Source organism: Idiotropiscis lumnitzeri, chromosome 4 (assembly GCF_059441095.1).
Source record: "Idiotropiscis lumnitzeri isolate Australia: NSW breed Sydney's pygmy pipehorse chromosome 4, RoL_Ilum_1.0, whole genome shotgun sequence".
In the NCBI taxonomy this organism is placed as follows: Eukaryota; Metazoa; Chordata; class Actinopteri; order Syngnathiformes; family Syngnathidae; genus Idiotropiscis; species Idiotropiscis lumnitzeri.
In genome coordinates this window covers 5,493,628-5,519,728 of record NC_142394.1, presented here as the reverse complement: position 1 = coordinate 5,519,728, position 26,101 = coordinate 5,493,628, and the positions used below count along the sequence as shown (strand labels likewise).

The 26,101-nt window shown below is 40.7% G+C and overlaps 2 protein-coding genes and 1 non-coding gene across 6 annotated transcripts in view; 2 read left to right on the top strand and 1 right to left on the bottom strand.

Annotated features, from left to right (window-relative positions):
- The first annotated feature begins 1,389 nt into the window (after positions 1–1,389).
- On the top strand, positions 1,390–5,932 carry asb12b (ankyrin repeat and SOCS box containing 12b). Its single transcript, XM_088294388.1, has 4 exons — positions 1,390–1,527; positions 2,146–2,468; positions 5,167–5,695; positions 5,775–5,932. The coding sequence occupies exons 2-4, from the start codon at positions 2,184–2,186 to the stop codon at positions 5,930–5,932; spliced, it is 972 nt and encodes a 323-aa protein (XP_088150514.1). The 5' UTR covers positions 1,390–1,527; positions 2,146–2,183.
- Positions 5,933–9,189: 3,257 nt separating this feature from the next.
- The window catches only part of LOC148337905 (uncharacterized), a 52,335-nt gene continuing 35,423 nt past the window's right edge, over positions 9,190–26,101 (bottom strand). For 3 of the 4 annotated variants that reach the window (XM_088292495.1, XM_088292496.1, XM_088292498.1), the window contains 7 exons: positions 25,543–25,722; positions 23,628–23,860; positions 22,805–22,934; positions 21,147–21,278; positions 18,687–18,930; positions 18,077–18,145; positions 9,190–13,307 (listed from right to left, as the gene is read on the bottom strand). In XM_088292495.1, the coding sequence (XP_088148621.1) occupies positions 13,132–13,307; positions 18,077–18,145; positions 18,687–18,930; positions 21,147–21,278; positions 22,805–22,934; positions 23,628–23,860; positions 25,543–25,722 (1,164 nt within the window). In that variant the 3' untranslated portion in view covers positions 9,190–13,131. Of the gene's footprint in view, positions 13,308–18,053; positions 18,146–18,686; positions 18,931–21,146; positions 21,279–22,804; positions 22,935–23,627; positions 23,861–25,542; positions 25,723–26,101 lie in introns of all 4 variants that reach the window. The other variant, XM_088292497.1, reaches the window with a different exon arrangement.
- trnap-ugg (transfer RNA proline (anticodon UGG)) lies at positions 25,139–25,210 on the top strand. The gene has a single exon. It is a non-coding gene; the product is annotated as a tRNA-Pro (tRNA).

Here is a 26,101-nt window from a genome sequence, read left to right as displayed (position 1 = left end):
ACTCACATCTGCACAAATGAAAAATGTTGTCTTCATTCACCCAAACATGCATGGTTTTGAAATGAAAGGTTGCTGAAGTACCCGCAGGCAACAGAGGAGGAGAATATGTAAACTCCACAGAGTATTGTGTCTAAAAACATGCTTCAACTAAATGCAGTAACTCATGTAAAAGTCGTCTCAGAAAAAGTTAGGCACACTTTTTGCTTCATTCTATCATTTTATGGGACAACACGAAACAAATGTGAATATGGCACAAGTCAGGGATGGCCAACGTTCAGTCTATGGGCTTCATGCAGCCGGCAAGCACACCTTTCCCCGTAATCCCTGGGACTCCACGTGTGCCGTACACTACACTGCTCATTTCGGACTTGTTCACTAATCTTTTGTGCTATAAAATTGCCAGATGTCGTCGTCAAGTGTTCCCATAATTTAGATATCACCGCTGCATAACATGATCCCCTCCATCGGAAACTGGGCTGCAGTATTCCAACAAGGCAACCACCCCTAACACACCTCTGAGACAACCACTGCCTTGCTAAAGAAGTTTAGGATAAAGGCGCTGGACTGACCAATGACCTCTGACACCTGACCATCTATGCGGCCTCCTTAAACCGACGGTTAAGTGCACCCGGTCTCCAAGATCAATCAGCTCAGCGATGTCATCATGGAGAAGTTGAAGGGGATTTCAGTGGCCACCTATGAACTCCATATCCAGGTGGGTTAATGCACTGCTGGAAGATAATGTGTTGTCCTACTGAAAGATGAAAGCATGAAGAGTGTACTCCCATTTTTGACACGCTGTATGATAAAAGATAAGGATAAAGATGTGCATGTGTTCTCAGATTATTGAATACGTTTGTATTCGGTGCATGCTAGCAATCCGGACTATCCGCCATCTGCATGAAGAATGTGTCGTAACATTCTATTAAGACATGGTTGGGATTGGCAAAAGAACAGCTGACTGATGAAACGCTTCACGGTCATGCAGCTGGCACACTAAAATGGCTTATGTGGCGCATATATAAAATAATAAATGCGATTTTGTTTGGAAAACCTTCTTCCCCAAGGACAAATTGACTGCCATGCATGATAGTATTCTTCACACATGTAATTCTGGAATACGCACATAAACACATCTGTTTTGTATGTGCTTTTGACCTGGACACCAATGACACACATGCACGCACACGCACGCGCACACTCGCACACACACTAATCATAGAGTGTCACTGGCCTATCACCTTTCTAATTTTAAGCCTGAGCTTCAACTCCCCAAGAATGGAAGTTGAGCCAGGCCCATCTGTGTGGCCTAAATTTAGCCTGCACCAACCCAGAAGTTCTAGCCCCTTAAACACACACATACACACACATGCCAACACGCTATCAGGCACCTTTCACAACTCACAAGTCTTTGGATGTGTCTCACACACGCATGCACACAGGTTTTTCCAAATGTATTTCCTTTCCTGAATTTAATTTGAAAGTGGTGACGTTGCTTTTGCTTGGAAATAACCTCAGCCGAGTAAGGTGAGTATCAAATGATTTTTTTTTTAATCATGTATTTCCTTGTTTATCGTGTTTAATGGGGACCAGAACCCACCGCAAAAAGTGATAAACTACTAAGTACAGGTTGACTTTTTTATTATTGTTAATTTTTTAAATTGCAAGGATTTATGTCTCAATTACACGGTTGTGACACTCCCCGACATGGTTCCCGACCTTCAAAATACTTGTTACACAACAAATTTAACTTTAAAAATGCAAATTGAAGAACAAATGCCAAGCTGCAGGCAGTGAGAAGAACATGCTCACCGAACCCAGAAGCAGACAATAAAACGGAACGTTGGCTAATAACTAATTAATTTTTATTCAAAAATTGGCTTAAAATTGCACAGTGGATTTTAGCCAAAGGTTCAATCCTTGACAAGATAGAACAAGAGAAGATGCTGGATCATCTCAGCCAATCAATTCACTGGTTCTCCATCACGTGCCAAAATTCAATTAATTAATTGCAAGTTCTGTATTTATTAATTGAGGTATTGATGGTTCTGAGTGTAAAGAAAACACCATCACATGGAATACAGTTTGAATAGACACAGACTAACATGACAAATTGATTTGGAGTATGTTACCATCACTTTGCAGATGGAAGAGCTTTGACTTGTAACAGCCTAGAGGTAAATATGGCTGTGGGCGGAGCTGTCGACATGAGTTTCATGGACATCTCCAAGATCTTCTCACTGCTGCAGCCCAAGGAAGAGGATGAAGGCACCAAGCTGAGCCAAGCCTTGAACAGCGCCGTGAGCAGTGACAATGTCATTATTCTGTCGGAACTTCTTTCTCAGGAGAGCTACAGGAGGTCTATCAACATTCGAAGCGGGTGGGGGGTCCCCGTTACCCCCTTACGGACTGCTGCTGCTCTGGGAAAGCTGAAGTGCCTGGAGCTCCTACTGCAGCATGGGGCAGAGGTGAGATTTGTGATGTGCAGCAGTGAGGGGGCAATTGTGACTCCTCGGGTGGTTAACAAAGGTATTCGGATGAAAAATCGAAACATGGTTAGCCTTCAACATTTTATACCTGTTTAACATATGCATTGAAGCTGCATAATTACAGTACGTACAGCATTTAATTCTAGAACAAATCGGTTTCACTGATCTTCGATAGATGATAGGTGCAGACTACTCTACACCGAAGCAACACTTAATAAAATGTGCACATAAATCTTGCAACGGATATGCTCAGCAGTTGAAAATGGACAAAAGCATTAAAACAAATTATCTGTGTTTGCCACACCAGAGTATTTAGAAATTAAAACATTAACTAGGTTTATTCATTTAACTTTTTCCAAGTTTGGCGGGCCGGATTAAAACGTTTAATGGGCCGTATGTGGCCCCCGGGCCGTAGTTTGCCCACACCTGTTTTAGATTTAGAATATTGTTGAAAAAAATAATGCTCACGCTTCAACTGAGATGATCAGAGAGGTAAGAATGGAACAATGTTATTGTAGGTCAGGGGTCTCCAAGTCAGGTCCTCCTGAGCCTGTTTTGTATGATGCACTGCTCCAGCACACCTGATTCAAATCATCAGCTCCTCTGCAAGCTTTGTACAGGCCTGTTAACGATACCTCATTTGAATTGACGACGATATTACAGTCATGCTATTGTTAGTTAGAAATCAAACATCAGCGAGGCAGTGCAAAATTATGTTCATATAGCCTAACCTAAATATATCTGAAATTAATTTGAGTAATATCATGAGGACCGTTAACAGAAGATTTAAGGCAGAAGCCTATTAAAACTGCTGTTTTTAAAAATTCTTTCCTGCCAGTTTAGTACCGGCGCTACGTACCCATCCCTAGTCATAAGCCACCTTGGCTGGTATTCCAAAAAGTTAATTCAGAACCCTTTTACAAAAAAAAGGTTGGACAGTAAAGTGGGCGTGCCTAATGATGCCCCAATTCGGAGCCTATATCGAGTCAAAAAAAATAATAATAAAATCACATGACCAATGACAAACAAGGCCTCAGTTTGTGTGGAATATTTGATTGGTTCATTGAACGTATCATTGCCTCGTAACACAAACATAGCCTCGGTCTGCCTCGGAATTGTGCCGATGCCGGAATTGGTTCATTAAAAGTAAGTAGAGTTAGGAAGTCACACTGAATTAGAAAAGAATACTTGGAGTGTTTGTGTAGCTTTTGCAATTGACACATCAAGCTACTGATGACACAGCATCAGTAGCAACCGGGGGTTCAGTGTATCTTGCTGAAGACCGCTTCGACATGATCACACTGGCCGGGGATCGAACCCCCAACCTCAGAGTTGGAATACAACCACTCTACCACTGATTCATGCCGCCTCCAAGTAAGACTCTTTCAAATCCATGTGCAAACCAATTGGCTGGAAAGTCTGATTCATAAAGTTTCATTTCACCATAATGGCACATTCTTGCATAAAAGCATTTCAAGATTTCATCGCTTATACTTGTCACTGGATAGCCGATATCAATAAAGAGCTAATGTAAATGAAGCATCGAATAATGAACATTTCGTTGAACACCCCGACTGGTTCAGGTGGCTTCATTTTGCCCATCACTATCTGCACTTCTGCTGAAGAAATTGGAGGTATGCTGGCGAATTGTGGTCTTTCTGAAGCACCATAGTGCGTGCGCTTCAAAAAGCACGCACTTTGAACTTAGGTCATTGCATTCTGCAAGTTCACCACTAGATGACACTAAATTCTACACACTGTCCCTTTAAGAGTTGAATGGAATGCGCAATAGCTGGCAATTCTGGTCTTTCGTTTGCTCTAAAGGTAGCTGAGTTTTCACACTTCTCTTCTCGCTCTCTTAACTCATTGAATTCTTTTGCAATTTTGACGCTGACAACATCAATCGTTCAGATATGATACAGGCCACGTGTCATTTTATAATCGGAGCTTTAACATAGAGACCACCGCGGAAGACTCTAGCTATCGATATCTATGCGCTTGAGTCGTGAACCGGGCTAATGGTCATCTTGCTTTGTTCCGTCTTATGAATGGACTGACACGGGAATAATAGAACGTCATCTCCAGGCAGTTACAAGAAACATTACCGCCTACAATTTTGATTGTTTTTTAAAATTTTTTTTTTATGAAGGTGTTGAAATTGACACCATTGCTATTTATATTGACATATATAGACACCGTGGTCTACCATATGACCGTAACACAGGCTGGCATTGCCTGTGTCAAATGTCCATTTTCAATCCTGACTGACTTTTTTTCCAAAGTTGATTCAACCTCATTCACAAACGGATGTCCCTTCTATAATTGCAGTCAAACTGGTCTTATTCTAAATACTTGATGTGCTAGAAAGAAATTAGGGCAGATTCTGAATTAGAACAAAATCTGCAGCTAGTAAAGTTTACTTGCTCCTCTTATTTAAACATTGTAAAAAATGTTGACCAGGGTACTCGTGTGTATATATATTCTCATATTGGCTATTAAAATTGTACATTGTCACGTTTATCTTAGATATTTACTGAATCGTTGACTTGGCCAGAGACTCTGCATTATTTTAGTTCAGGATTTAAAAATGGATGTTTGAAATGTTTAAATTAAGCCTTGCACGGAATGAGTCAACAGGTCTCTGTGAAGTTGTATTTTCCGGTGTGATCACATCCAGGTGGACAGCCTGGACGTGAAGGCCCAGACGCCATTGTTCACAGCTGTTAGCGGCAAACATCTGGACTGCGTGGTGGCTCTGCTGAACGCCGGAGCCGACCCAAACGGCAGCCAGCACAACAACTGCTCACCATTGCTGACCGCTGCCCGGGAAGGAGATGTGGATATTCTCCAAGAGCTGCTCCGCTTTGGAGCAGAGGTGGACGTTCAACCAAAAGTACCAGAGTGGGCATCTAATGCCACAGCATGCAGAGGGCCTCTTTATATCTCAGCAGTGTATGGACATCTGGACTGCTTTAAACTCCTCCTCCTCCATGGAACTAACGCTAACTACAATTGCACAGATGAGAAGATGCTGGCCCGAATAAAGCAGCCAAAAACTGTACTGGACGTGTGTTTGCATTACGGTTGCGGCGTGGAGTACATCCAACTTCTTATAGACTTTGGAGCAGACGTGTATCTGCCTGCACTCATCATTGACAATACAGCAAAGCAGAATGAAGCTGTGGCTCTATTGCTCAAGGAAAGGGGTAAGACCCAAATGATTGTCCATTTTGTCACACACAATTTCAATTGTCTCTTCTGACTTTGGGTGTCTTCCTACACCAGTTTGTCCCAAACCTCTGATGTCACAGACTCGCCTGGCAATCCGCAGACACCTTCATTTCGCGAACAAAGAGGCTGCCATTGACAGCTTGGATATTCCGATCATCCTGAGGAACTACCTGAAACACAATACCGCTGAAGTCGTGGGATGTTCCAGTTAGCATCAGAGCAACAACAGAAATCAGTTTCATGTCAGTGTGCTTTATTCATTCTTTATTGTCGGGTCCAGTTGTTTGTAGGGCCGCTTCAAATAAATTTAAATAATCTTCAAAGCGCAAAATAAAGTTACGTTTTCATAGTTTATTTACTTCCATTGGCACCCAATAACCTCAAATCACGCATGTGTGTAGCCAAACCAAGAGTCACTGGCACACAAAGATAGACAAACATGCACAATAACTTTAAGTTTTACTTGCTTGATGGAGAATTAATTAAATTAACTGATCACAATTTGATCATTCAAAGTCAACGTAAATATGTCGCTAATAGCGTCACAGGCGGCTGCCTCCTGAGACTTAACAATGCTTTAGCAAAGCAAAATGTCTGAAAACAAAACAATCAGTTGCCATCAGGGTTCATGTGCCCATTCACGCTGTTGTCTTCTTCGAATTGTGTAAGTAAAGAAGCGACTGGCACGGTATTTTGGATTTTGTGGAGGTTTGACCTCACGTTTCATCCAAAAGATTTTAAAGGACATCCAATTTTCTAGTGCAGCAAAATTGTATTGAATCGCTTTGTAATATTTGTTTGTGTATTTATAGTGAATGTAAATAAATTACAGTAATTCAACAGAGGTTGAACCTCTGCCTCAAGTGAATTATTTGCCATACTAAGACTTGTTGGACAATTCTTAGTTGGAACAGTTTGAGGAGATCAGATCTAGATGCCAGATCCACAATGCCACGATCAAATGGGTTTGGTAAGTGCAACACAATGATCTCTTGAATAAATGGGCCACAAAAAATTCAGAAGGCTTGTATAAGTGTGTTTTCCCTTTTCACTTCCGTTTGAGGTTAAAACTTCTTAGATGTTTCCTGACTTTAACAGAAGACAAATGCTTCCATGTCCTTATGAAGTGTAACACCACTAATGAGCACTAGAGGTCGCAGGTGTGCTACTCATTGATATGACTTACTCTTCGGACTTGCCAAAGACAATTAAGCGGATCTATTTTCGTCTTCAGTCCCTCTTAGCCGTCGCTTTTGATTTTGCAAGTATGTCCTCACTCATAAACAGTTAAATCCCTTATAAAGAGTCACAAGCGGAGCAAACCTCTCGGAAAGAGACACCCACGCCACATCACGCCAGGGAGTCTTAACATCTCGCATCTGTGGACTCTAAAAGTAGAAGAAGAGGAGCAGTCGGCTGAGAGATGTATTTGCATAAGACTCATTACTTATTGATGGCAGCATAGTTACAATCTGTACTCATTTTTGGCGGGTGAAGCCCCCCCACCCTGACTTGTCAGCAGCACCATCCTGATGAAGTCAGCTAATAGTTGCCAACAGCGGCGTAGTCATTATTTAAAAAAGGGGGTGTTCGTTTGAACGTATTTGCACAGTACATCCGAAGGAATTGATTAAAAAAAATCCCTGCGTTTAAAAAAAAGACACACGAAATTGAAGTTAATTTTTTTGTAAGTTTTATTATGTCTGCGATTTTCCCATAATGCCTCAAGGTATTGACTTGCGCATTCCCGCGGCATCGGAGACTCTGCAATTGGATAGGAAAACTAGGCAATTACCGAGGGCCCGAACTGGAAGGGACAGCGCTCACATTGGTCCTTTTGTCAGTGACACAAAATGACAGAAATTTTAGACATTCAACGTCGATGCATTGGGGAAAAAAACGCACAGGGCTGCCACTAACTGTTACTACCTAGTGTGTTAAAGGGATCATCCAGACAGGATGGTCCAATTTTCTCTAACAAGCACATAAAGCTCCATGACCTCCTACAGGCTGTTTCTGCTTGCTGCCACGTCGGTTGCCACTTGAGACCTTACAAAACTTTAGCATAGGTAAATGTCTGAAACTTAACCAGTCTGGGTTCATGTGCGCATTCATGCTCTTGTTCGCTTTGGCCTGTGTAAGTGGAGAATCGATCGACCGTATTTTGGATTTTATGGAGGTGATCACATGAGCTCACCTTTGAGCAAGCCTAGCTCCAAAAGAGGGGTTGCCAATTTGTCCGAAATCTCATCACAAAAACGCTGAAGTCACTACAGAGAGGGGTTGATTTTAGTACAATGTAATTTTTACATGCCCACCTATTATATAAGGCCGAAACACGGCCAATAACGGTAAGAGTTTATGAGTACACACTAATTAGCATTAGCAAAGCATTTTTAAATACTGAAGTTCATCATTTATAAAGCATGTGTCTGACATGAGCAATCATTTGCATATAATTTGTATATACATAAATAATAATAATTTAATATAAAATGTATTCAAAGTGTTTTCATTTATCATTTAGATAAATGGTGTCGACATAAAAAAGGTAATGATGAGATTCACATCGCAAACTGCAAAATCATTGAGTGTGCAACGGCATACTGTAGTTGGGCATCAGAAAACAAATCTGGTGGTACCTTGCAAAATAATGATGGGTAACACTAAAGTATTTACAAACTATATGGATATTATTATTCAAGTCAGAAAGACACGACATGTTGATTGCACCTACTTTTGCTTTGATAATTTAAACGCAAGCTAACAGAAACTAATTTGTATTTGGAAGAGGGCAATGTCATTCAGAAAACGTTGCATATTTCAGTTGCGTTTTTTATGCTATTTTGTATTTCACGTTTTCTTGCAAGTTAACTAGAAAGGCCCCTATGTGGCATTATGGGTAAAGTTATATTTTCAACATTTAACCAACATTTATCAATACTTTTGTACATGGTTGCCAATATATTTGAACATGTACAAAGTATAACCTAAAACACCCCCTCGCCTCGCTGCAGCGCTATGCATGAGCTAGGATCAATATGACCAGAATTTTGCAGTGTGAGTTAGAAAAAAAAACAGCAATGCAGTCAACAGTTTCAAAGGAGAACATGAGGATTGGTTTTGCTTCTTGTATTCAAACAGCAATCAAGTATTTTTGACTGTTTACGATCTTGAACGAAACCCTGACAAAAAACATTTGCCGTTTGGTGAGATTCAGCCTTTAATGGGAAAACACCGCAGAGAAATCAATGTATCCAAGTTATTTTGCTCGCTATGGCGACTAAGAGGAATGTACAAGAACTTTGTGGACTTATAGATAGGATTGAGACTAACCAAAAAGATGACCAAATATTCGGGTTAGAAAAGCAATCACCCCAGGCTTCTCTTCCGGTTTGTAAAAAGTCCATGAATTCATGTCTAAGTAACTCTAACAAAATGCACTCACTCACACACAAACGCCAGACACCATCCTGCAGAGGTTTTATTGTCAACAAAAGTACAGTTATATCAGATATGGATTCATTTTTATTTCTTTATTTTTTTTTTTACAGCGAAGTACAACATATTCCCAGTGCTTCTGAATACACCAAAACATATAATGTACATACAGTTGACATCGCCACTCTCCCATTCACAGTTTCTGGATTGAATAGGCATTATTTTTCATTTCTACATCAAATAATCAAACTCAAAATGCCAGCAAGAACAAAAATGACAAATGTTTGCATATGGAGACAAGGATTCGGGGTAGTGTGTTAATTTTCTGCGATAGGCAAAACGTATACCTTGGACTAGATGGTATTATACAATGAATCGTGTGTTTCTAAAAGTGGGACGTCAGTCTTCAGCTCACATTGCTGTCATTGAAAACCACATCGAATATGGCTCATTGGACCCTGTGGTACCCTGACTGTTCGGATGCAACCAAATATATACACTTTGGAATAAAAACGGGTGACTGAAAGCAGCCTCCAATGCATTCTGTTCGCTAACTTGGCTGTCTCGGTTCGGGATTGGATAACAAATAGGATAAAAACCATCTTCATCAGCACTCGAGGCCTTGAATAAAACGGAAGAATGTTAACCATATAAGATCAGCAAAACCAAGCTGTACATTGTTTGAACAATTTAGCGCCCAAATTATAACATTTAACACTGGCTACAAATGAAATAAATAGTGAACACGCAAAAGTGAGAAGAAAAAATCTTTACTGTCAAGTTGTTATACTCTAGAGCATTATTTGGAAACAAGAGCATGTAATGCATTGTAATGACGTACTCTGTGTGTGTCTCCAGGATTAAGGTTATTTTTAGCACATCCCCACAGAGTTCCTATGCATTCAGCTCTTGTGCTGGACTAAAAATCTACACACTACGCCTACGATCAGTGGCAAGTCCTAGATTGATGTCATAGAAAAATGATACCCGTTTTGCCTCAGATCTGAATCTCAGCACTTACTGGTATTTTCATAAATAACCAGCGATTAGAGCTATGCCAGTGCAGATTGGAATAAAAAAAAAGAAAGAGAGAAAACATGTAATATTTGGCAAAGAGAATGCCAGTGCCTTTCATTTGATCGATCAAGAGCTCATTCTGACTCGGTGTGAGGATAAGTCCCTTTCCTCTTCCTGACATGGAATAAGAACAAAAGCTACAGGCATAAACGTGACACAAGCAGGAGACAGGTGGACAGAGAGCAGAAGTCCCTCTGGCGAGATGGCAGTGAGTTCACAACTGAATGCTTCATGGCGGAAAAATCCCATCGGAGGTGAAATGAAACTAAACAAACCGTAAAGAGTTGTTTTAAGTCTCATGCAAAGTATTGGATGCCACAAGCATGCATTTACCTGGTACTGAGCTCTACCATACGCTAGAACTGGAACAACATTCGTCTCCAACGCAAAATACCAATATCCAAATATATGATCTGTTCTTTTTACACTATTTACAGTGTGTAGCTGATAAAGTTAAAATAGATGACTTTTTCTCATTTAATTCAGAACTCATTGCTTATAATATTCTTTGAACAGTATACTCTAACTCGACTAAGCAAAAAGTAAAGATTTCTAATACATATTCCAAACAAATCCGCTTTCCACAATAAAGGAATTCCAAGTCATTTCCATATACTGTATCTAAAATCAGAATAACTTATATTTGTGCAAGATAATTGCAGCTATGCAAGTGTGACATAGTAACAAAATAAGTGTTTAGAGCGTGCCGTGTGCACAGAAACCAATCATGTGGAAGAGATCTGTCCGAGTGGATCTCGTGCGAGAGAAAGGAAGAGACCGTTGCAAGTCCCACACCGAAGGGAAAATACATGACAAATTCAAATTTGCCTGTGAAACTGAATAGATAATCACTAGTGGAATGCTGGAAGGCACTGTTAGATAGCATCTCTCTTCTCCGCAGCACAACGGGCCAGTAAGTGCGCATGATTGTGTGTCTCTGTGTGCGTTTGCATCTGCGGGGGTAAGGAGGTGGGGTGGGCGCAGCACTGGACCTGAGGTTATCATGCTCTAGGAACCGTATGTTGTTGGTGAAGCGAATTATCTTCCAGAACAAGCTGACTGGGAGAGACACCACTCATCCGTGTCGCAACTTTCTTGACTGCAACAAAACACACATTGTACGACATACAAATAAATTCGATGGTCTTTTCCCAGGAAGTTATAAGGCCTATTTGAAGGCAAACAAATGACATTGAACAATATATTGAAGAACTCTTTCATATTTAGTAACAAAGTAATGATGGCACATTGCTTCGAGACCTGCACAGCGTGCTGTCCACTGAATCCAACATGAAATGTGTCGGAGGTCAACATTTGCTCGCAAACCGTGGCTAGATGTTTTGCGCACATTCCAACGGTAGCAAAGAAAACAAGCCTGTTTTGCTAACTGCTCTGCCGGAGAAGCATCTCGTTCATTGTGGGTAGAACAAATCCATCTGATCAGGTCGCAGTGTACAGAAATTCGGTTAAAAAAGTAGAGTGGAGCTCTGTGCCACAACGTAGATCAGATTTGAATAAACATGATGGCGGGGGAATGCCAAGATATTAAGATGCAGTCAGGGGGGGATGCATGAATCACAATCAGAAAATGCCTGCATGCTACACATTATATCCGTCTTTGTGCCGCCGTACTCATATTGCACTTGGTTCCCACTCCTTTTCTCATCTCATCCTCTTTGGACCTCCTTGTGGTGGTTCTGGGTCTACCTTATTTTACTACAGCCATCCGTGCACATCAATCTTCCACAAAAGAGTACTCAGCCATGCTGTACCCTTTTCCAGTGTGAGCAATCGAAAATAAGTCAAAATATTTTTAAAAGAGCTGCAAAAAAACCAGACATTTCAAACCTCAACCTCACTGCTTGCTGTCGGTGCATTTCCAGAGGTGGGCCTTGCTCTTTCCAAACAGTCTGTGAGCTGCCAGCGCAGTGCTACAGGGGTGGTTTCTGGGGAGAGAAGGGAGGGGCCCTGGCACGAGGCGGCTGGAGCATAGCCTGCCTATCTCCTGCTCCCAGTCGGTTCATCTGAGCGGCAAACTCCCCACAACCCACAGCCCTTGACCTTCTGCGTGATGGGATATGAATACCCTGTCAAAACGCTTGGTGAAAGAATGTGAAAACACTATACTTTTGACATTCCCACTATTGATTTGTTCCTGGAGCCGTCATATCATGGTCGGTGGCAGGTTTCTGAAGGATTGAAAAGCTTCCTCTGCCTCAAATAGGCTGAGCAGGTGAGCAGAACGATAAAGATGGCGGGATGACGTAGAGAGGGCGACGCTGTTACGAGAGGGCTACTACAGAGCAAGTAGAGAGCAAATTAGAACGCACGTAAATGGTCTGTAATTGGCGGTGGGAGAGGTGATGCCCAACAGAGTTGAGCTTCCGGTAACTTCAGGTGCGTTGGCGAGTTACTTGGACACACATTCACAAGAATGCAACACGCGGTCTCACGTAGCAGCACAGCAACATCTTGGACACAATCATACAACGACCTGGCGCTGCCCGCTTTGTGTCTTCAGACAATGATTTCAAAGAGGAGTAAAACAACAATCTCTACCGATCCCAGGACATTCAGATGGTGTGTCGATACAGGTTAGTGTTGCAGAATCCGAGTGAGAGTGCAAGTGACGATTGACTTAGGTGGAGAAGCATGATAACTAAGAATGTTTTCAACATGTATGATTTGTTACGTTCGACCAGCAACCGCCCCCACCCCTAATCTGTGAAAGTCTTCAGTCCTCTTGCTGCTTTCAACCAAACCCAATTTCAACATTGGTCCTCAACTTTGAAAGTCTCAAGTCAGTGTGTTTTTGTATTTTCTTCATTGTGTGACACGATCATCCAGTGTTTAGTGCTTCTAAGAAAAAATAGCTGGTCCTTCAGAATAGTCTCTATTTCTTAAATGGAGCTAATCTACTAAAATTTTGCCAGAAAGGAGCCTGGCCTCTTTTGGATTGACTGAATTCAAAAACCTCTCCTTGTGCCATGTCCTCCGTTACCTCATATTGCCCCGCACTGAGAGGTTCCTGGGGGGGCGGATATGAGGGGGGCGTGCACCTGTTTACACCTGGAAGAGCAGCAGGCACAGAAAAGCAAGAAAGGGCGAGGGGTGGGGGGGGCAAGGGGGTGGACAAGGAGGCAGCATAGGCACAAAGCAAAGAGAAAACAATTGTCAGCATTGTCATTGAATTGCTTGACAAGACAACATCTATTCATGCTGCCACAGCACACAGGCGCACGCATAAAAATGAGATTTCTACATGTTAAACCTGAAACATGATCATACGGTGACTGTTGAAGAGGATGAGAAGTGGATTTCGGCGTCGGTGATGACACAAGGGAGACTTAAAAATGCTATTCAAGCAAAATCTGAGAGAACTGACGTCATATCTGATACAATGCTGCTGCAACAGGCATTTTGGACAAGAGACATTGTTCCTCCGGTTTTTGTCGACTGCGTATTTGTTTGAATAGCACCCCCAACACTTGAGGAACACAAGGGTGGTAAAAAATAGAGCCCAACAGAAAGCGTTTTAGTGTGCATTTAACTAGATTCTACCATGTCATGTAGCTAGTCTCCAAGCATCACAAGTATGCTGAGGAAGTTACAAACTACTATATTTGGAGATGAAAGATTCCAAAGTTGCCATGGCATCTCAGAAATAAAACATGATGAGAAACAGTGTGCTTTGTTGCAGGTATGTTGCCAAACACTGTTTTAGCAGCAGTGAGAAGGGTTTGGTCTATTTGAGATAGAGGAAGCTGTTCCTCCGAGATACTGCATGTGATAATGCTTATCAGCACATTGGACAGTGACTTGCATGCTCCAGTGCCAACGTTAATGACAACACCTCCCAATGCTGTTTTAGCGGTTGCCATGGCATCTTATTGTGCTAAGCTCTTAAGAGAACTCTTATGCATATATATACCTTTATCATTTTCAAACCATGTCCATACAACATGGCCCTCTTTCTCAAGATGAAATCTATAAATGAATCTGAAATTCAAAAGAGTACTTCACCTTGTGCCAGCCGTGTACACATACAGCACATACATAACATTTACGAGGGTTGACGCCAAAGAGAACATTCAGAAGTGGTCATTGGTTAATTCAGACTTTAATGGATGATCATGCTTATTGTGCCACTGGCCAGAGCAAAAACATCAGTCATGGGAAAAAAATAACATCTAGACTAACACTAAATTTGCTAAAATGCAAAGAATGACACCAGCAGTTATGACATGTGGGCCCAGTGTTTGTGTTGAGAGGTGCTAGCATCTCGGAAACACGTTTGGCATGTCTTTCTTTTCTTCACTGAGTTGTTGGGTTTCATTCGTGGCTGTATCTATTGCTCCATCAGACTGAGTTTCACCAAGTAAAGCATGAAATTCTAAAGGTTAATCGTGTTTATTGTTTCAATAGGACTTTAGTTTTGACAAAGCCAACCAATAGTTCTGGCTTATATAAATGTTAACACTGCCTTGAAAAAGTATTCAACCCTCTTGAACTTTTTTACATCTTTCCACCTTAGAACCACAAATTTCAAATTTGTTTTATTGAGCTTTCATATGATGGACCGACACAAAGTAACACATAATTGTTAAGTGGGACGGAAAGGATACATAGTCCAAATTTTAGGCAGATAAAATTTGAAAAATGTGGTGTGCATCTGTTTTTAGCCGTGTCACTCTGTAGAGACTCAATTACAGGAGCAAATCTTTCAGGGTATGTCTCTACCAGCATTGCTAATTATTTTTGTACAACGTATTGAAACTACAGTGATTTTTTTTCAACACGGCAACTTCAGTAATACCTTAAATCAAGAATCTGATCATGAATTGGATAATGTCCCAAATAAACACGAAATAGACACCTCTAAAATTTACCCTCGCTTGTTTGTGCTTATTTAGTGGATGAGTGTATCCACTGAACTGCCTATTGGTGATCCGTAAATCCATAGAAATGCTCGCATTCATCCCAGGCTTCAGAGTTTTTGTATCAATAAAGTAGGCCTGTACATGCACACTAGAAATTTCGCACAACTCTCTCCAGAAATTTACAGTTGACAAACAACCGTAAAAAAAAATCAAAGACACACACGTCGCCAATGGCTTGGTTGTGACGTAACTCCGATTAGATCTCCAAGCCTTCTTACGCTGCAGTCAGACCAAACGTGAGCTGAGCATTTCTGGCGTGTGTTTCCATATATAGCAGTGCTTCTCAATTATTTTTTGTTAGGCCCCTTTAGGAACAAGAAAATATTTTGCCCCTCCAATACTCCACTGGATCTATAAATAGTATGCTTCGTCTACAAAATTGTTATAAGAGCACCTCTGCATATGCTATCCTTATTAACATGCTGAATATTACTTTATTAATATTGTTTATACTCCCTGCAGACACTCAGACAATGAGAGCACCACTGCCACCTACTGTAGTAGATGTGCAATTATATTTTATTCTAGTACAGCATAAAAAAATTAAAAAAGCACGCTCCATGCTCCCTGGGGTCACACGAGCCTGACCTAGCATCGCACCGATGGCCCGCACCACTATATGAGAAGGACTGATATAAAGGTAATGTCGCTCGTACGAAGTGTTTGAAGCAAACATTTTGTTTCTTTGCCCATTTCATTAAACGTGAACTTTTCGTGGCGTTGCCGACAGTCAATCTGTGACAACACTGTACTATACTTATTATCTCAGGCAGCGGCAGCAACCCAGGCACAAACTGAAACACACAGCGTATCATTGTGGCTTGTGGAACCGAGAGGTATACAACACAGCCAGCTTCCCAAAAAAAGCTGGCTTGGAATGTGGGGAACGAGGAAGCTGGTGTATCTGGTGAGTGTATTGACTTGTTTAAAACAAGATAGCATTTAGCCGCCAAAGTAAGAAGTAACATGACCACCGGCCACCATATTGATTACCAATGTTCAAACTTTTTTTTTTTTTCTGTCTGCATGACACCTTTGTAGCGTGTACTTATCGTGGTCCCTCGGACCAATTCTGCCACCTGACCCCTCGAGATGTTCAAAGCTTTTTTTTTTGTAAGCTAACCATACTACGTTATCCCTGACCGCTTTGGTGAGTTCCTTGGTCTTCATGATGCTGTTATTTACTTGTGTTCTCTAACAAACCGCTGAGGCCTTCACAGAACAGGTACTGAATATTTATATTCAGAGTAAATTTCCAGTGGTGTGCATTGTTAATCCGTCACTATTTCAGGCTGACCAACAACGGCCGAGTCCATCCCATTTTTTTTTTAATTATTTCTTTTTTTTTAGATTTGCCTACGAGTCAGGTGCACCACTTGTGTGTGACATGGTACCGGTAAGCCTGTTCTCGACACCATTTAGCTAACTTGGACCAACTGGGTGGACCTGAAATACTGACACAAAACAAAACATGACAAAAAACTGACGAATTGCCACCCCTGGAAAATGCACACTATAAACATGGGGTGGGCAAACGTTTTGATGGGCGGGCCAAAATGGGTTCTAAAATTTGACAGAGGGGCCGCACCAGGAGCAGATGGATGGAGTGTTTTGGTCACCTCACCTCATCGGAGAAAAAAAAAAAAAATAATAATTTTAAATGAAAGTGAACAAAAGCATGTCAACAAAATATTTGTCTTTGACACTATTTAGAAAATAAAACATTAACGAGGCTTATTCATTTAATTGTTATCAAGTTCGGCGGGCCGGGTTAAAACAATGGGCCCACATTTGTGGCCCCCAGGCCTTAGTTTGCCCACGTCTGCCCTAGACTCTATTTTCTAGTAGGGTAACTTCTGAAGGTATTTACTTGGACTGGATTTTTATGCAGGGTTATCACAATACAAGGGGCTGTCAATGCACACCACACTTTGTTTCATATTTGCTGAAGATTTTGAAAACTGTCCATCATTTTTGTTCCATTTCACAATTATGCACTCCTTTGAGTTGGCCTGTCACAAAATTTCAACACACTACACTCTAGTTTGTGATTGTATCAAGTGGCATGAACACTTTAACTCAAGGCACTGTATCTTCTTTAAATTGTTAAAGCAAAATTGATAATAACAAGCTGCAGAAAGGTGGAAGGGAACTGACCTATGACCTTTTAGCTCAGACACTTTGATTATTTTCAGTCCATCAGATTTTACAATTACTGTAAATAACAGAAGAACAATCTGAAAGAACAAACTTTGGTGAAAATTGTGACTGACTATTAACAGCTTAACCTTGCCTTTCAGCTTTCTTTGTCATTTTATGTTGTCCCATGTTCAGGAGCAAATCTTAAATTAGCTCCGACCCGACCAAAAAAACCCCCCAAAAGTACGCAGACTGCTGTGACGATGAAGTTCTGCATTTTAAATTCAAATTACAGCCAACAAACATTCGTCTTAGCTCAGTTGAAAAAAAGAATGTTGCATACAGTAAACCCAAACAGTTGATGGAGCTCTGAAATTGCTTCAAGAGAACTAAGACACCGGATCCAGATGCCATGAAGACAGGTGTCATCTTAAAAACTCAATACTTCATGCAAACAGTCCCTCTGTCTTTTCATTGATGCTTAACAGCTGCTTTACTACGTGTGGCGAGTCGTTTTCATGTGAGCAAACAGACATTTAACGCAAACGAAGGACCAAAAGTAAACCTTAATCCACTGTACTTATCCAGTTTATTCAGAGCACCCTTCAATAAAATGCATGTTTGTGTGTTTCAGCAAAGTCAATGAAAGGAGATAAGAAAAAAAGCAGGTTGAACGAATGGTAAACAACGATGAGAAGACAGAGCACACCAGCGAGGAAAAGAAAATGGAAATCACCTGATATCTTCTCGTTGCCTCACCTTTCTGTTTGGTCACCTTTCTCACTGTCATGGCTGCCTGCCGTTTCTGGTACTCTGAGATTTCAAAACCTGAATGGCAAACAACAGAGCATGTTCTGAAATATAAGATGTGACGCTACGACGATTGCGGTTCACATTTGACGAGTCTGTCATATCATAAATATCTAGGCAACATCATGTCATAATTCCCGACAAATATGTGAGTCTGGGGATGCAGAGAACATCTGAACAATGTGATTGGATGCTTAGTAGTTGCCTTAAATAATGTTCTTTGTCAATGATCATCCCTCTGATCCTGAAAAAAAAAATGTTTTGGAACTGACACATTTTTAGGCTCAGAAAAGTCAAAGTAACGCGATTGTATTTAAATCAGTGGAGCAAATGCTAAAAAAAATGTATTTGATGAATAGCAGTGTAAAACGTATAACAATAGTAACAAATTCACATTTATTATTTCACGTAGAAGTTGTAACCGTTAGCAACCTGTAGCATTGTACAGTACACCTTGAATCGTTTTGTTATGCAGACAAGTCGTACTACATAAGAGCAATGACTGAAGCTCGCCTTCCCGTTGTGAATGAAGCAAATGCTGTCCAAGCATGTGACTAACCGATTTTCTCATCCTCCTGCACCATCTTCCTCTCCTCATGGAAAGCCCTGAGCCAGCGGATCTTCTCCTCCGGCTTCTTGGCCAGGAAGATGTGGATCTCGTCGCTGTCTTTGTTGCACAATTTGAAGGCATTCTTCACACTTACGTTGAAGTCATCGTCTCTCCCATCAATGGCGTCCCGCACCTCGTAGCGATCCATGTCGATGCGACCCTTATAGTACAGAATGTCCCGTCGTATCAGATCCTGGTAAGGTGCACAGAAAGATGAGTTATGTGCGGGGCAAGTACGCCGTGTGTATGTGAGCTGAAATCTTCCATTGATACCTGCTGCCTAAATATACGAACACCTACTTTGTCCATGACTTTGAGGGACGTTACCTTTCCAGAAAAACTACGCAATTTTAGCACTGCCTTTGATAAGTATACTGCAGCAGCACACAAGGTAAACCAGTTACTTAGTTTCATCTTTGTAAGTTTATAATAACTACCCCAGTAGGTTGGTAAAATCAAAACAAATGTGATAGTTAAATATGACACGCATTCAACTATTAGTAACACAAACACACATATATTACAAAGATTAACGTTCCATGCCGCACTCATTGTTTGTCACACGAATCCAAAATGCATTTTCTATATTGAGAGCACTCGCTTTGAGGTTGACAAAAACGTAAGCTTCATGAAAATTGGCTGAGAAATGAGCAAGTTGGACTTATTTGCAATGCACATGCATTGACTTTGATGGGAATGTTCCCGCCACCAATGTCGCAGGGCTGAGTTGCTACTTATCAGAGCTACTGCAGTGCTTGTGCTTTTGTAACAAGATAATAGCTTGCTGATCGCTGAAGTGATAGAAAGTGGGTCACATATTTCATAAAACCTCACTACAAGTTACTGTTTTTGTACAAATGTATCTTTTTTTTTTTTTTTTTACCGTTGCATGTGAGTTACAGCTTGGATATTTTGAAGCAGGCAAAAGCAAGGATATACGTGTAAATATTTTATTTATGTACAGGCACATAAAGTATGTACTATAAATCTATGCTATAGTGTTATAAATTTTGCAGCCATTTCTGTTCCTCTTTGCGTGTAACAATGTGCAGCCTGATAAAATAAAATAATTCCACAAAAGCTTGCAATGTCCTCAAAGCAATTATTTTAAGACCGTATTCCACTGATGGGCGAACGTTTGCGAGGATAGCAAATATCATTTTTTTTCATCAGGGTTCATTCAAGGTCACAACGGCATTTGCCGGACTTCACAAATAATTTCAATAGTTTTTCTGGTCGCAAGGATACATGAAGCTGTCGGCCACCATTAAAACCTTTGATGCACGTCTGGCCAATTCGAACAAACGTTTGCGACCTAGAACGAATCCCGAGGAGAAATATTGAGGTGACCTCGATATTTCAAAACATGTTACATTTTTTTCAACGACACTACCACACAATGGTTGCACACAACTCCATATTGTCCTTTTTAATCAATTACAATAGCAGAGCAACAACCTCAGAAGAGGCAGAAGCTAAAATCTGACCATGTCACCTGAGCATCCAGCGTAAATAACCGTAGCCAATGTCATTTGATTTACTTCTATGTCCACATGAACAAATGGCCACGTTACTGTTGCCTTAGGACGAAACAACATCCACTCGCGTGATGTGGTCAGCGGGGGTAAAATGAGAAAAAGAACAACTAATGAGCACGCAAAGATAAACCTACATCGATGTAGAAACCTGATAAGAACAATAGAAGAGGAAAAGATGGAGAGCTAAACAGCTCCAGAGGTCTGGCACTGGATTTCAAATGCTAGGGGAGGAAATGTAGAAAAAAATGACTAGAACACATATTTCAACACATCCTTGGAACTTTTTTTAGGTGGCATAGCGAAAATCTGCCCTCATACTACAATTGATCTGTGGTGCCAGAAATGATCGGTAGTGAATAAAAAGAGGGTAGATGAAGTCAATAAATGATTAATGAAGACAGCTCGAACAGTATGTAAAGCCATACGTGAACTATGCACTGTGTGCAAATGGTGAGGTAATGGTTTTCGGTTCACATTTGGATGCATGTGAGGATACATTTCCTCCGCCTCGGTGAGACAGTGTGTCCAAGTGTCTCAGTGCATTCGTGCCTGTGCCTCAGTGTACATGTATAGTCGAGTGTAGCCGAGCATGAACATTCGTCTGACAGGGGAGCACAGCCTCGGTGCATCGAAGCCCAAACTACCGCAGTTACATTTGGAGAAATGTGCTGAGTATTTGAACTTAACCGAGGGCTCATGCCTCTTGCAATGGGTAACGCAATATATTTCCAGCACCGGCTTCATGCATCTCTGTGGTCAGCATGGGCTGCACAATTTTCAAGCAGCTTTGTATTCTCCCTTGTCAGCTTGTTTTCAAGCAAACAGAATCAAAATGAAAAGAAGAACGTGAACAAAGAGGAAGATATTCTACCTTCTTACAGAGAACCAGCTGGTGATCAAAGAGGAAGAAGACTCGCTGCTGGCTGCGCCCATATGGCTGATAGATCCATGACAGCTCCCCAGTGTAGATGAGCTCGGAGCTTCTGTCCAAGATATCACCCCCCTAGACACATTACAACAAACACAAGAAAATCAATAACTCAAAGGATTACTTTGAAATAATACACGTATGTTTGGCTTTATCCCTTAACCCTATGTAAGGAATTGTGCTTTGCAGCAATTGGACACGGTTACAATAAATAAAAAAACTGGCCCCAAAATGAAACAAATTGCAAGTGGTTATGGCCTCAAACCCCCCAAAAGCAAATGGATATTCTATAACATGATTAAACATAAGCTTAACAGAATTTTAACCTCATGTAAATCTGAAAAACAAGGCATTATGCTCCAGACAATCATAGGTCTTTCAGATAATGAGTATAACACACTCGTCTTTGGCTGTCTTCTTGTTTTGTTTTGTTTTTCTGGTGTGCAGTGCCCCGAGTCAGTATCTATTAATAAACACTTTGTACAATTCTGATCTGCCAACTGTTAGAAAACAGAAGGTCTAGAAAAGTTGCAATGGGATTAAATTATATGACAATAACTAAAATTATGAAGTCATGTCATCATCCACACCGCTTATCCTGTGCAGGGTCGCGGGAGGGTGCTGGAGCCTATCCCAGCTGACCACGGGCGAAAGGCGTAACTAGAACTCTTAAAAAAAATTTTTTTACATGCACATATAGTTAACGTTATAAGTGTGAGGGCTCATGCAATTAATTCTTGATGATCAGTTCATTTATGCGACAATGAAACTGAGCATGCAGTCCAGGAACTTGGTCATGACAAGACAAAGAGGATAAAGTCAAACAGAACAGATTTAATAGATAACACCAGTTTTCAGTCACAAGACACCACCAGGGCTCCAATTTAATTTGAACACCAGCCATGTGGTTGGTGACCCTCTAAAGTTAGCAGCCAATCATTATATCCACTTGCCACTTTTGATTGATTTATTAAATTTTTAACTTTAGGTCATCTGTTTTTATCTACCTCGCCCACACTGTCTCTGTTTGTTTCACGTGCCGGTTGCGCTCTCAACTGTCGTGTGAAATAAAGGATTTTTCACTTCCAATGGTAATTCTGTAGCATTACGGCACTTCTTCGGTAGTCTCAGCAGGTTGTTCTTCTGTTTGGCGGACGAGGCACCGCAACGTGATATTTAAAATATCAACCATTCCGGAAGAATAATTCCATTCTGAACAATTCAAGTCAAGTCAAGACTTATGGCCCAACCTTAATTCGATCTGACTGTACACTTGCCTCATGCATCACCGTCCAAATTGACCATAGAGTTTCCATCAACCCTTGCCAAAATGAATTTTTACCCACATTTGGGATGTTGGTGGATGTTAATTTAGAACACTGGACACCACACTGCCCGAAATAGGGGAGTGCATTTTTGTCGCTCAAGGTGGATGTTATAGTAATGTACCCAATTGTTGCGTGACAACTTCATGGTAACAAAGCTGAAAAGGTCAAGTGTACGAGACACAAAAACTGTAGCTCTGAGTGTACAGACCCAGTCAGAAGACATTTGTACTTTGAAACACGCCTACACACACACACACGTGCGTACGTACTTACCTCCCAGTCCAAAACAGATGCTTGCCACTGGGCAATTTTGTCAATGTTTTCCAGCCTCCTCTTCCTCTCATTGATTTGCTGGGTGACGTTTCGCATTACTGCCAAAGCTGCTGCCACGTATCGATAGTCGCTACAGACACAGAGCACGCATAATGAATCTTGGGGAATTAAAAGGTTAAGTTAAGCTCTTTGAAAACTGACCACTTTTACCCCCAGAATCTGGTGATGTTTAAGTCATAAAATACATAATTTACCATTTTAGACATGCGATGAATACTGAAGTAATAGATGTAAGTTGGCTGGTGCTAAGTCCAAAAGCAAGTCAGTGAGTTACGGTTAAATTTGAATTTGCCACTTAGTCTAGCGACTGTAAAAACGACTGCAGCAACGTTATAAGATTAGGATCTTTCCCTCTTTGCTTCTGACTTCAATAATATATATCCAAATATAGAGTGTATGTGTTTAAAAGAGAGATGGCCTATAATTGGCAGATTCTCTGCAGTCTAATTGCGTATTGGCTGGCAAAGCTGGCACCTGTCCCTATCTGGCTGAGAGCGCCTGGTTTGTGAATGACCGGGAGCTGGCTGATTATGCACATTTTTTTACACATATGAGTCTGTGCGTCTGAATTCTCATGTACCATATGCATCTGTCCATAAGTGAGCCTCTCTTCAAATATTTTTGAAGAGATCTCTAAAGTGCTGATTCTGTAAACATGTACTAAAATGAAATTTTGAGCAAATCCAAAACTTGAATATGCGATGGAATATTAATTGACAACAGATTATTTTCAAAAGGCTTAGGACTGTACAATGTGTCATACCTGTGTTCTTGTGCAGTGTATTTGAGAAGCTCAGCCAACTGGAGGGGATATTTGCAGATCTTCTGGACAGGGGTGAGCAAGAAGCCATCTATGGCAATGTCAATCATTTGCTGAAGGAGTCGACAGGCCTCAAAGAAGTGCTGGTACCTGCCATCCCTCATCAACTTGCTCAGCTCCATGCAAGCGTCCAAGTGGTTGTTACAGTATTCAGAATATATCCAGAAACCATCTTGCTGTAATTAAGAAGAGCAGCAATATCAAATAAAAAGTCAAATGAATTAAGGTGATCCTCTTTCAAACTTGATGCATTCAAGAATATTGTTTTTTATATTCATGTTCATTATGTTTAAAAGGATTTTAGTCATGTACATTACTGTTGTACAGGACTTGAAAGTTATTATTTTTCAGATATTTGGGATTGTTTGGCATTGGCTAAGGTGACGTACCAAACTTGTTTTCTTAATCATGATAATAATTCTTCATTCTTGAGCCAAACAAGTGGAAAGTGTCATAAAAGATGCAAAATTGAACATTTAGAATCAGAATCAGAATGCCCTTTTTTGTCATTGTACTCAGTGTGCAACGAGATTAGCATAATACTACAATTGCTCAAGCATAGAAAACCAAAAATGAAACCAAAATGTATATATTTTAGGGCTGTCAAAATTAAAATGTTAACTCCAGATTAATTAGAAAAAAATCACGATTTTAAATATTTTAACTCAGTTTACTCAGTTTCATTTATTTAATAAATAATGTGCATACTTTGCAAAGTCAAATTCAAACACACCATATTAGCTGTACATCTTTAATGCATCATCTCAGAACAAAAACTCCATGCTCAAGTTACCATCACCTTGCAAACCAACACTGCTGGAGTGTGCTGCTTGTAGGGAGAACTACATGTACTGTGGAAATTTGGAGAATTGCATCTAATTGCATCTTTCCATTTAGATCATATTTATGGATCAAATAAAGCTATTAGAACAGTCTTTGATTTAAAATACACTTCTTATTCAAAATTTGACATAATTTCCAAGACATTATTCAAGTAAATATCTGCGACAAACTTCACAAAAAATAGTATTTGAAAAATGTTCTGAGGTGTGGGTTCGATTACAGGCTCTGGCCTTCCTGTGTGGAGTTAACATGTTCTCCCCATGCCTGCATGGGCTTTCTCCGGGTAGTCTGGTTTGTTCCATTCCAAAGTCGTGCATGGTAGATTAATGGGACAGTCTAAATTGTCCCTAGGTGTGAATGTAAGCGCGAGTGGTTGTCTTTGTGTGCCCTGCAAATGCCTGGCAACCAATTCAGGGTGTACCCCACCTCCTGCCGAAGACAGCTGGGAAAGCCTCCAGCATGCTGGCGACCCTTGTGAGGAGAAGCAGCTTGGATAATTATGGTGAGGTGTATGTTTTACACTGCATGGTCAAAAGAAATGCTTTAACAGCCAGATTCTGAAGAGTAGTCTTTAACAGGGATGTCAGACTATAATGTGAACATGGCTATGTGGCTCGTTGGTCTAGGGGTATGATTCTCGCTTTGGGTGCGAGAGGTCCGGGGTTCAAATCCCAGACGAGCCCTTAACTTGTGTGAGACGGTTTACCTGAATTGGAAATGGAATAGTGATGTTTGAATGGCAAAGTGAGTAGTGTGTGCAAATCCCATACATACGTTCAACTTTCTTGACATGGTTTACGTTAATTTGAAAATGTCAGTCTTAAATTTGACTGTTTGAAATTTAATAATCCAAATGACAGAGGGCATATGCTGTTAAAACTAGCAAAAAAGCATTCCTACAGAGAGATCCATCTTGTCACTTGCTGTTGACTGAAAATGACATCTCAGTTACTCACAGCTCAAATTAGTGTTTTGATTTAAATACATATCTTTGAATAGTGCACAATAAACTCACATGTTCTAAAAAGCATGGTCCAATTTCAGAAAGGTGGGGCTCCTCTGTGTTGTACTGTTTCTCCAAGTCTCTAACAAATCCCATCTGGAAGCGGTAGATGTCCTCAATGTTTCCGAAGATGACCTTCAGTTGGTCATCATTAAACATGTCCACACGCTTCCTGCACTGGCGAAGGTAACCCTGCAAACCAAAGGGTTTAAGTTCAATTATGCGTGCAAAGATGACGCGGTTGGGAGACGGTAATTGAATGAAAATAAAATAATGGCGATTTAAAATTTGGATTTTTTTTTAAGATAACGTTTTCCATGCACAATCCAAGGAGTAACTGCATTTTTATATTATGATATATGTATTTATTTTTAACCCAAGACTATTATTAACTATAAAGGGTAGTGCACACAGTGGACACATACAATTTGCTGGGGATTAGGGAAAATAGTGGGGGAAAATTATCCAAATCTATCCATCTCTCTCTCTCTTTCTCTCTCTCTCTCTCTCTCTCTCTCACAATCAAGGGAGTGTCTCTTGGTCAAACTATGATGTCTAATATTTAAAACTA